The sequence below is a fragment of the Nilaparvata lugens genome, chromosome 10, assembly GCF_014356525.2.
Source record: "Nilaparvata lugens isolate BPH chromosome 10, ASM1435652v1, whole genome shotgun sequence".
Classification (NCBI taxonomy): Eukaryota; Metazoa; Arthropoda; class Insecta; order Hemiptera; family Delphacidae; genus Nilaparvata; species Nilaparvata lugens.
In genome coordinates, this window is record NC_052513.1 from 1,131,723 (window position 1) to 1,144,303 (window position 12,581).

The following is a 12,581-nucleotide window of genomic DNA, read 5'->3' on the forward strand; positions in this document are numbered from 1 at the left end:
ATATTAAAAAAAACATAATAATAATAATAATAATAATAATAATAATATCCAGCTTTTATTCTTTTCTTTATTCAGAGTATATTTTATTTAAGTACATTATCAAAATGATAGGGAGAGAAAAAATAAGAAAGCCTTGTGCTATTCTTCTCCCAAATTTAGTTAGATACGGTTACACATAGTCCGAAATAGGTTAAGGCGGATTTCACACCAAAGCTGGGCCGGGCCGAGCCGAGCCGGCCGGATCGGCCGAGCGGAATCTGCCTGTGTTCACACTGAAGCCGATTGCCGATTCGCTCAGAAATGAAAAACTACAAAATACTGCGCAACTCACTACGTGGGAAGATCTAACCAAACTGAAAGAAGGCAGAATCCGCTTGGCTGAAAACGGTCGAGTTGGGCGTCAAGCCGACTGCACAAATCCGCTCGGCTCGGATCGGCGTTGATTTGAATGCTCCCGACTAAATCCTGCATAGTTAGCGCGCACGCGGATTCCGCTCGGCTCGGCTCGGCCCGGCCCAGCTATGGTGTGAAACCCCACTTAGTCTTGTAGTTGTCCTCTTCACAAAATTTTCAATCCTTAATTATTTTCACAAAGTAGATTTTTAAATTTAGATGCTTCAAAACCAAACATGAATGAAATATTTCACATTATTATCACTAGAATAGGAAATATTCACATATTAAAGAAATAATTTTGCAGGACCAAAAAACAAACTTGATATTCTGAATATATTAGCTGAAATCATATAACAACTAATCAATTATATTTTTTTAATCAAGAATACATATATTATATTACAATGATTAAATGATGAATTCTCATAATTGATATGAAATATTTTGTTAGTTGATTAAGAATAAGAATAAGAATAAGAATAAGAATTCTTTATTGCCGTTGAACAAAATTAATCGCAATAGGCAGTGTCAATATGCAGTAAAGCTTTAGAATACAAACATACACATAAAAAGTCATATTCAAATATACTTAATAATAAATATAAGTCAGGAAACATTACAATACAATACTATCAAAATATTTTAAAATTCAATAAAATATTATAAAAAAGCAGGCTATTGTAATTATTATTATTTTTGTATGGTACTTGATAAACACCTGGAAAACCACACTGTTACTGATTATACACTAACATTTACTACATTTCAAAGCACCAAACATCATCATGATTTTAAATATTCGTCGACCGAATAGTAACAATTCTGTTTTAAAATCAAACTAACTGCATTTTTAAATCTATTAACAGGCAGGGTTTTAACATTTACTGGCAACTTATTAAACAAAGCGAATTGTAAAAACATGTGACTTTTCAAACTCTTGGTCAGTCTTATTTTAGGGGTAACAATGTTTTCTTTATTCCTTGTATTATAGGTATGGTAATCACTGTGTCTGGGAAAGTTCTGTAATTTTTTTTTCACATGCATAACATTATATAGAATATATAAAGATGGCAAGGTCAGAATACCATGTTTAATGAAGTGTGGCTTACATGATTCTCTCTGGGGAAGGTCTAGGATAGCCCTAATAGCTTTTTTTTGCCATATGAAGACTCTCTTGTGTGTTGTCGAGTTCCCCCACATTCTAACACCATAAGCCAAATGAGAGTGAAAAAGACCATAATATGTCATCATTACTGTATCAGAGCTTACAGAATTTTTCAGTCGCCTCAGAAGATATACTACTCTGGCTAAGCGTTTACATAGACCATCAACATGCTCCTCCCAATTGAGTTTAGCATCCAAGATTATACCCAAAAGTTTCACTGGTTTCAAAACTTCTTTGTCAAGACCTGCTGAGTGTCCCAATTGAAATATTATTTTCTCCGTTTTCTCTTCATTTATCTTAAGCTTATTGGTTGAATACCATGTTTTAGCTTGTACCAAAGATCCATCAAGCTTCTTATTGATATTTTCTATGCTCACATCTGACTGAATTAAGGTGGTGTCATCAGCATACATCACGGAAAGACCCGATACATTGAAGCTAAAATCGTTTACAAATACCAAAAAGAGAAACGGTCCAAGTACCGATCCTTGTGGAACACCAGCATATATATTCAAGAATTGGAACATTTACCATCTATGATAACCCTTTGCTTCCTACCCTGAAGATAACTTCTTAGGAGACTTAGCTCCTTGCCTACAATACCATAATATTCAAGTTTTTTACATAATATCTCATGCGAAACCAAATCAAAGGCCTTGCTCAGGTCTATTAGACTGGATCCTACCATACATTTCTCCTCAAAGCATTGCAAGATTAGGTCCACAATTTTTTCAACCGCATCAATTGTGGAGTGATTAGGTCGGAAACCATACTGGTAGGGATACAATAAGCTGTTATTCATGAAATATTCATATAATTGTATAAGCAGGCAAAATTCTATAATTTTACTGATAATAGGTATGAGAGAAATCGGTCTGTAGTTCGAAGGGTCATTATGATCTCCTTTCTACATTTATATTTCCTACATTTATATTCCAGATTATATTCCTACATTGTTAAAAACGATCTGGAAACGTAGCGGAGCTAAAAATGGATAGCGGTATCTGCTTTGTCGAATGATAGACAAGGATGGAAACACCAATGCTAATCAAATAACTTTATAACGTGAACCTCACTATATGTAAATGCGCCAGAGAAACTTACCTATTTGAAAAAGTTCCCATGTGGTGAATTGGTCGTGTAGAGGGTCTGGAGGGGGAAGTTCCCATTTTTATCCTCCCTCAAGTAAGTAGCCATCATGCTCTGGTTTATAGAGCAGCGGGCCCTTAGACCAGTTATAGAATAGACACGGCCCATTGTATATTCATACTGAAAGTCGATGAAGCCAACATCTACTGCCATATCTCTAAATCGTGACGTCAGCATCAGATAGAAAACTTTTCTGTTGAATTTGTTTACATTTTTTTCCATAGCAGATTGTGTCTTTTTCAGCGGGAGCGCAGCGGGAGTTTACCATTTTAATGCATAATAATCTACATCCTTCTGAAATAGACACATTCTGAAAGTTTTCTATCCGATGATGACGTCACGATTTGGCGATATGGCAGTAGATGTTGGCTTCAGAGGCTGGACTTCCCAGCGTGTCTATTCTATAACTGGTCTGAAAGCGGGCCTTCGCAGTTGAGAGCTTCTTTTCTAATGATCGATCACTTGTTGTTGCTACGCAACGTGCCTTCCGCGCTCGATTTGAAATTCCTCTTCACAGACTCGTTCCTGGCCGTAATTCGATTCTGTTGTGGGTTAGCTTATTTCGGGAGTGTGGAAGTGTCGATAAACCTAGAGATGGACTTCAACGAACCATCATAACTCCAGAAAATATCGAAAGAGTGTGGCAGTCAGTTGTGCGTTCCTGGCGTGGCGTTCGGCTCGCAAACACGCAGCTGCTATGGCAATTTCAGACTTCATTGTTCGACGAATTTTCCATGGAGACCTTCAATTTCATCCCTATAAATTGGCTGTTGTTCAAGAAATGACTGAACGCGATTTTGTTGCCCGTCAAAATGCATGTGATATGCTATTGACAACCTGCCTGAAGACGCGGTCATTTTTTCCAGTGACGAGACTAATTTCCACATGCGTTTCCTCAATGCGATTTTTATGCGGTTATTTTAAATCCCTGGTTTATGTCGATTGACCACGGACCATAGCATACCTCAAGAACAACATTCGCGACGCCATTGCTAACATACCGATTGATATACTGCAACGAAATTTAAAAAATCGACTTCATCAGTGTATGCGCAATGGGGGTCGCCATTGATTTGATGTCATTTTCAAGACTGCTTGAAAAATAGGCATATTAAGGTGCGTACAGATATACGCGCCGCGAACATGAGCAATTCACTCTTAATCAGCTGATGCCAAGCTTTTTATATTTTATTTATTTATTTACAAAAAATACATACAGGTATGGGAACAACAGTTCATATGTATATCTGTATCGTACAGTTTCTGTGAAAATACAGATATAATCAGCTGATTAAAAGTGAATTGCTCATGTTCGCGGCGCGTATATCTGTACGCACCTTTGTATTCTAATATAAAAAAAGATTAAAACAATAACTAGAGTACTTTTGCTTTTATTGACCTTTCAAATAAGTAAGTTTCTCTGGCGCACCTTGTGCTACTGATAGAAGGAAGTGTGTGATACCTGAGCGTGTAGCCATGCAGATGGTCGCCGTGTGGCAGCACGAATAACGACTTCTGGTTGATTTCAGAGGCACTACACAGCGCTGCCGCTCTCTCTGCGGCCACTATGTCCTCCCCGGTGGGGGACACCGCCCTCTGCTGCAGAAGCACCACTGCTATCCTCGTGTTGCGGCCATCCAGCGACGATCTAAGCAAACGGAAATCTATATATATAAAAGCGAAATGGCACTCACTCACTGACTGACTCACTCGCAGAACTAAAAATCTACCGGACCAAAAACGTTCAAATTTGGTAGGTATGTTCAGTTGGCCCTTTAGAGGCGCACTAAGAACGGATTTGGAGAAATTTCCAAAGATACACCCAAAATCTGCGTTTTACCAGCGTTTTTTTAGCGCTTTCTCAGCTTTATCGAGAACAAATGAACAGAAAATGTTCAAATTTAGTACAGAAGCTCAGCTAGCGTGTAATAATGATGTGTTAGAAGGAATTTGCAATAACGTCAAAGATACGCCCAAATTAGCGTTTTTTTTTTGCTTTTTCTCAGATTTATCGAGAACAAATGAACAGAAATTGTTCAAATTTAGTACATAAGCTAAGCTAGGGTGTAATAATGTTGTGTTAGAAGGAATTTGAAATAACACCAAAGATACGCCCAAAATTAGCGTTTTTTGCGCTTTCTTAGTTCTATCATCAAGTAATAGACAGAAAATGTCCAAATTGTAGACAGAGGTCTAGGTAGGGTCTAAAAATGTTGTGATGAGGTGACTTTAATATTTCATCAAAGATACGCCCAAAATCAGCGTTTTTCTCAGCTTTTCTGCGTTTTCTCAGTACTTTGACTTTCTGAATGAAGCATGCTCAAATGAAAAATTCAGGCGAGCGAAGCGAGCCATCTCATTTCTGGACGATCCAGTCGGGGGTCCAGGGGGCAGAGCCACCTGGCTAGACGGATATGGCGAGCGAAGCGAGCCTGACGCCTAGTTAGAAATATAATCAATAAAAGTGCCATTATTTTCAGGAAATATTTAATCATTCAGAATTACACAACTTACAGAAAAGTACGACAGGCTTATAAGCCCAAAACGGTTCCAATTCTAATTTATACAACAGTCCAAATGTAGCTGGGTTATGAAATAGAACGTATTACAGCAACATGAAGTTTCTAAAGAACAGGCTCATCAGTAGAAGCATCATACTTAAAATGTACCAAACTCCTTTAAGACATCTAGTTACCTATGGTTCTGAATCGTGGACTTTGACCAAGGAAGAAAATGTCAATTTAAGTGTATTTCAACGAAATATTTGATTATTTATAAATTATTAACTTTGCCAGATATGAGCTTCGATGTGCACAATAGCCGAACGAGATGGAATAATTATTATAAATTGAATCAAACACACTCAAAGCTGATTTTCACCATGCCAGTTTGGATATTGACTGGAAGGTCACTGGCAATCGCTACTGGCATGCCAGCTTGAAAGCGGTACTCTGTTTACACGTTGCCAGCTACTAGAACAAGTCGGATGTGTTGGAGTAGTTCCACAGCGAGCGTGGTTTATGTGAAAGTAATGCAGATCTTGGTTTTTTAAACAAATGGAAGAAACTTATTAAACTAACTTAATAGTCACCTATTAAGCAATTTACAAGCAATACTACTAAACACGTGGTTAATGTTCCGGCCGGTGACTGGGACTGGCAGGCGACTGTTGCGGTTGCCGTTTACACAGTGCCAGTCGTTGGCATCCAGTGAATGGCTACCTTAACTGGCAAGCCAACTGGCACAGTGTAAACTAGTAGTTCTGTGAACAGTAGGCCTCATGCAGTTTTCTCATCCACAAGTATCTGATGTCACCTGTTCTAGTTGATTCACTTGAATCACAATTCACAGTTGAATCATAATTAACTCTTAAAAACTGTTATTTTGTTTTCTCCAAGATAAAAAACTCACTTATGTTAATAAACTCAGTTCACGTTTGAATTTGTATCCTATAAGATGATTTACCAAGTTTCGTGATAATCTTTCTATCTGATAAAAATATTCCTCAACTATTTAAACGAAATTCTTCAATCAAGAATATTATAATTTCTTCGGCATTATTCAGTTCATTCAATCATTTTTTACTTTATTTTCAATCACCTATTAAATTTGTTTTTCAAGTGAGAATATTGATACTGATAGGCAGGCATCATAGGAAATAATATTGGAAAACCTGTTCACTGTTGCCCGCTGTCGGCTTTTTAGAAATAGACACGGCCAGACATCTGTGTAATACATGCAATGGATAATTCACTTGTCAGCTGATTGATTATGAATAATTCTATAGTCTGATTAATCCTATCTTCAGAGTAGATGATATATATAGTGATATCAGAGTATGGAGAAATTCCTTTTCTTTTCATATTATCCATAAAATGCAAAATTTCAAAAAAAACCTTGTATATAAAACCATCGACGCGCAGTTGAAAAAGGAATATTCCTGCCAAATCTCATCGAATTTTATCAACGAGTTTGGCCGTAATCGCGTTACATACAGACAGACAAAAGCAAATCGAGTTGAAACATAGACCTCACTACGTTCGGTCAATCAGCCTTCAGTTTAAGGTTAGTCGCATATTGAGACCCGTCACGTCTCTACAGAGCTGTAAACTGTAGTATTCAAAATTTCTCGATCCCCTGCGCTACTCTGTTTATTTCTCACTATCAGGTATACTCTCATATCGTCATAATGATGGATACCTATGGATATACTAACATTATACAGAAAGATAATAGATTATGCTATCTTTTCTCTATGCTAATCTTTTTCTTCTACGCCTTATCCCAATCATATGGGGTCGGCATTTCCCTTCTTCAGCCGTCTCCTCCACAAAACCCTGTCCATCTCCTCCCCGTGTCACCAACCCCTCTCCCGCAGATCAGCCTCCACTCTGTCTCTCCACCTCATCCTTGGCCTTCCCCGCCTCCTCCTGCAACCCAGATCCAAATCCTGCACCCTCCGTCCCACATAATCCTCCTCACGTCTCTGCACATGTCCAAACCACCTCTATGCTAAAATATTCTCGATTTTCAATAGGTAAGCTCCTGACAAATATAAGTCTATCAATTATAAGTTATCAATTATATGTTTGTTAAACTTAATACGGGGGAGAGGGTCAAAAAAAATGTTCAACATAACGACTTTCGACATTTTTTTGTGGGGATCCCCAGAATATTGAGATTGGACGGGACGGGGGGTGCGTCATTGAACCTGGGTAGAAGGAGAAGCAACTCTGTAATACACCCCCTGAGAGATACCTGGATATGCTAGTGGCTCAGGGCATCATCTTCAGTGATATTTTTGGGCTCAGGTTAAGTAAAATGGTTGAAGGAAATTTTGGTTCTTCAATTTCAGGTGTGACAGCATAACAGGCGGCTCTTTACTGTATAATCTTTTTTATGGCGGTACGTATCTCTTTCATTTCACCCTAATATGGAGAAATACCAAAGAGTGAAATGAGTGTAAAAATGAAGACTGATGCCCCGTTTCACCAACCTTGGTCAAGGCATTTGAACATGGTTAAAGTCTATCAGCTGGTCAAATCAGAAATAATTAGTTCCACCAACACCAGTTACGTTTGACCACGGTCAAACCAATGGTTAAGTTTGACTGCCGCCGAACGGGCCTTCAAATTATTTGAACACGGTCAGAAGACTGGTTCAATCAATTTCCTTGCTTGTTTGTGGGTTATGTTTTTGACGCAATGAGAAATTTCAAAGTTTTTAGTGCAATTGATTTAGTTGTAGTAAGTTATTTATTAGGTTCGTTCTCGGAATCTTTTAATTAGTAAATTATTATAGTATAGAAAATAAAGGAAGATTTTGAAAAAGATTTGATTTACTCTTTTATTAGGTACATAGTAGGTCTATGTTATTCAATCCTTACATCAACCAATGTATCTTATTAGAATTGGAATGTTCTTTTGTTCATAAAAAAATTGTCAAAATTGATGGTGATAGTGAATCTCTTTATACGAGAGTATTCAATTCATATTTGAAATATTATAAATTATTATAGATGTGTGACTATACAAAACGTCTGTGCCAGGGGCGTATATAAGAAGGGGGCCTAGGGGGCCCTGAATATGAGCAGCAAAACTGATATTAAGTATCATGGGGAGCTACCATATTTACTATATTACATCATTTAATTTGGATTTTCGTTTAGTAATAATTATTAATTCATTAGCATTTGAATAATTGCAATATCTCAGTAATTTTCATCCATCAAAATCCGATGTAGCCAATAGCAAGCCAGCAAACATGTTGGCCAACTTCAGAAAAGTACAGCTACAAGAGTTGACCATGTTGATTTGACCGACGGAGTTTTGATCAATCCCGAGGAAGGTGGAACAGTTGTATTGAATGAAAAAGATTAAGAAATTGTCAAAAAACCACTGATTTATTGATCAATAAATCAGTGGTTTTTTGACAATTTCTTAATCTTTTTCATTCAATATGAATAATTACCACAATATCAACTTCTCAACTACACAAAAAGTGAACAGTTGTATGTTTGAACGAGTGATCAAATTTTGACTATAGTCTAATTGACCATGGCTAGGCTATATTTGATCAAGGTTGGTGAAACGGGGCATTAGTTTTGTATATTTTCATATTTATTTCAGTCTGTCAAGCTACCTTGTAAATAGAACAATAATTTAAATACTGACCTGACAGCCTGTACAAGACTGGTACATTGAGACCGCTTCTCTGCCCACCGCACATCATCGTCCCAGTCAAGCTCGAAAAATATCACCACAACCGCCGGCAACAGAGTCAGGTGTTTCTTCATCCAGTTCTTTTTCAGAATACCTTTCGGAATGTACCATTCGTACGAATTGCGCTGCAAATCAATCAAGATGAAACATTATTGACCGAACGAAGTGAGGTCTAAGATTCAAGTCGACGGTTTGGCATTTCTCTTAATGTTTAAATGTTTATATATTTATATGTTGCGCATTTACGGCGAAACGCGGTAATAGATTTTCATGAAATTTGACAGGTATGTTCCTTTTTTAATTGCGCTTCGACGTATATACAAGGTTTTTGGGAATTTTGCATTTCAAGGATAATATAAAAGGAAAAAGGAGCCTCCTTCATACGCCAATATTGGAGTAAAAATCAGACTATAGAATTATTCATCATAAATCAGCTGACAAGTGATTACACAGATGTGTGGAGAAGCCAGTCTATTGCTGTATTTCCATAAGATCTATTAGTTTCAATCCGGTACTTGTGGATGAGAATCAAAATCAAAATCATTTATTTAGAATACTGCGTGAGGTCTACTGTTCACAGAACTACTAGTTAGGCTCAACTCACACTTACGCGACTCAGGTCGAGAAGAGACTCGACTCTAAACGAGAGCATGTGTTTCCAAATGGTGACACTCAGACCAGTCGATTCTAGTCTCAGCGACTGTCACCATTTGAAAACACATGCTCTCGACTAGAAGAGTCGAGTCTCTTCTTATTGGTGAAGTTGATGTGAAACGACTTTGCTTCATTTAGTTTCATCCTCCACTTTCTAGTCCAATCTTGAATTTTGTTGATGGATCTCTGTAGTTTTTCTGTTGCAATATGAACCGTATTATATGACGTATCTGAAATTAGAGTGAAAAATAGGCTACATCACAAACAGATGAATAACTAATAAATGAAAAGAAGACTCACCTTGGGTTTTACAGGAGGAAATTCTGTAATATTGGTGAGCAATTTGAATTGAACAGGCGCTCTGTCCAATCTCCTTGTGCTGATAAGGGCGTCCCATATAGTTTTATGGGCTGAATTGGTCAGTTCCAAACCAATTACCCCTACAAGGGGCTGCGGTTGGAAGCACAGTTCTTCGGGCCATTCTACACCGTCCTCCATCATGTTTACAGTGAGATCTGTACAGAACAGTGAATTTTTATATAAAAATACTCTTGTACCCAATTGAAGATATAAAATACTTTTATTTTAAGCTTTCTACTAAACTTCTGTAAACCCAATACAGTAATCAGTAAGTAAATAAACGTACTTTACTTTAATACAGTACCTTGTCAGTATATTCAGTCCATGACCGGCAGTCGCCAGACAGACTTACATACAATATCTTGTTTTTTCTATCATTGTATGACTATTGTTGATATGGTGCTCGTCACTATCCATGACATGTATAATAAACCAATAAGACTTCGTCAAAGTTTAAAACAATTAAAGCACGAATAATTTGAGATGGCTGCAGATAATTCGTTTCATGTGGCTCTGTAGATGGACTGCAATTCTAAATTATGAAACAGTCTCAAACTGTTCCACAAGCTTACTGGTTTCATCATCTCTCAGTGAGTACAGAGGGTGGTTGATGAGTTTTTCACATACCAGCCTACAAACTTCCTATACTCCAGCTCACGAACACAAATCTGCAGTCTGTTAAAAAAATGTTAGTGTCCGTAAGGGGTAGTATTCATGTGCTTTCGACAGTCTGGAGTGGGGCAGGTCAATGTTGACTCGTCTCCTAGTATTGTGGTGGTGAAGCTGGCCCCTCTCCCGGTAGGCATGAACCTCACTCCTTAGAAGCCATAGGGAGCTATGCATGTACTGACTGTAGACTGTCAGACGTTTGAAAATTGGCCAGTAGTGCTCCAGGTAATTCAATGACGTGATAAAACGAAAAACTTCCTTCTGTAGAAGGTAAATCCTTTCTCAGTTACCCGCATAGATCCATAGTACTATTCCATAGTTTTTATCACTATGAGACAGCTCATGGTAGACTGAAATTGAGTAGTTGGCAGAGACATGTCGCTTCAATTTCCGCATAAAAATACGTCACCCTGGTCAGTCGATTGCACAGCATGCCAATATGTCGTTCCCAAGATAGAATGGGAACTATCACAAAACCCAAGAATTTGACCTCCACCTCACCACGCCTTAAGATGCACACCAGGTTCTGTGTTTTCTGCTCATTCAGATACAGTTTGTTTGATTTAAACCACTGGCTAGCCTCTTTTACAAGTAGACTTGTTCTTGTCGAACAAGATACATGTGTACTAATAATCTAGTACACATTCATTCTACTAGCTTACAAAAAGATAGTTCATTGAATAAGAAAAATTAAGTAGCCTACCATTAGTACCTATGTTATTCCGATGCTAAAAGGATCTACAATTCCTAACAATAAATAAATTGTGGGTGTGTACCGTTCAACTATAATGAATAATTATTGGAAGTTTTATTTGATTGAAGATGATCAATTTAGCACTAATCATGAATTGCAAGTGATAAACGAGCCAGTATTAAATTTATTTCACGTATATAATTGAAAATAATAAATTTATATGTACAAAGTATATGGATGAAAGATTCAAGATTTTAGAAAACAATAACTGCCGAATTCCGGTTAATTGTCAAAATAAAAATCACCAATAACTTACCATTATTTACAGGTTAGTAGGCTAGTACTTATCTAGTATAACTTCATAGTGATCACTTGTCTTGAGACTTGTTTTGTATTATTATTTGAAAAATATAGATTAAATAGGATCCTAAACTATTACATTTATGAAATAAACCTTTTTGTTTTTGTAAAACAATTATAATTCAATAATCAACAAAAACTGATCAAGACAATCAAGTTACTTTAAAATTTAACTCACTCAAAAGACTCAATTCAATGAAACTTACCTGGAATTATACAACAATGGATCAAATTACCAATTGAAACCACTACATTATAATAAGAATAAAATATCACAGATATAAGCAAAAATTCTGACGTTTACGTTTGTATTGAATTTGACTTGCTGAATTGCTATCTTTCAAATTTTAAGGTTAGTTTTTTAGGAATCGAAATCAGCTGATCATTTCTGAACTGTCAAATGAGATTTGAGTCAGATAACGAGTGTACCCTACAGGGAATCGCTTGAAAAATTTAAATTGCTCGAATGGACAGTAGACTAAAAAAAAGTAGTCCGATATAATAATAATAATTATCTATAGTGATGTCCACGTTATAATGACAGTGTTTGATTATCAACGGTACGGTATTGCTATCCTTCAACATAATTACTATCAACAACGCGGATAGCGCTATCTCTTTCTTGCTTTGCTCTGTTTCTAGATCGTCCTTTTAAAATGAAGAATTGATAATTAATTATTTTAAATATTCAATTTAATTTCTTGCTAGATAAAATATAATTGATCATTTCAAACGAGAATAAACAGTTAACATTACATCAATAAACCTGTATCAGCTACCGTCTATAGAAGGCATTGACAAGACAGAGGATCGGCAACGTTGTTCTCCTATCATTATTCTTTGCCATTATAACGTGGACCTCACTATAAATCTTTGGTTGAATTAACTAAAATTAATAATAATGGCTGCTACT

General features: G+C 36.8%; 1 protein-coding gene across 1 annotated transcript in view; it reads right to left on the bottom strand.

Moving 5' to 3' along the window:
- Positions 1 to 12,014, bottom strand: part of LOC111044578 (trafficking protein particle complex subunit 11) — a 48,564-nt gene extending 36,550 nt beyond the window's left edge. The window contains exons 1-4 of the mRNA XM_039436056.1: positions 11,875 to 12,014; positions 9,886 to 10,100; positions 8,884 to 9,056; positions 4,173 to 4,358 (exon numbers count right to left, since the gene is read on the bottom strand). Of these exons, the coding sequence (XP_039291990.1) occupies positions 4,173 to 4,358; positions 8,884 to 9,056; positions 9,886 to 10,086 (560 nt within the window). The 5' untranslated portion in view covers positions 10,087 to 10,100; positions 11,875 to 12,014. The remainder of the gene's footprint in view (positions 1 to 4,172; positions 4,359 to 8,883; positions 9,057 to 9,885; positions 10,101 to 11,874) is intronic.
- Positions 12,015 to 12,581: the final 567 nt, after the last annotated feature.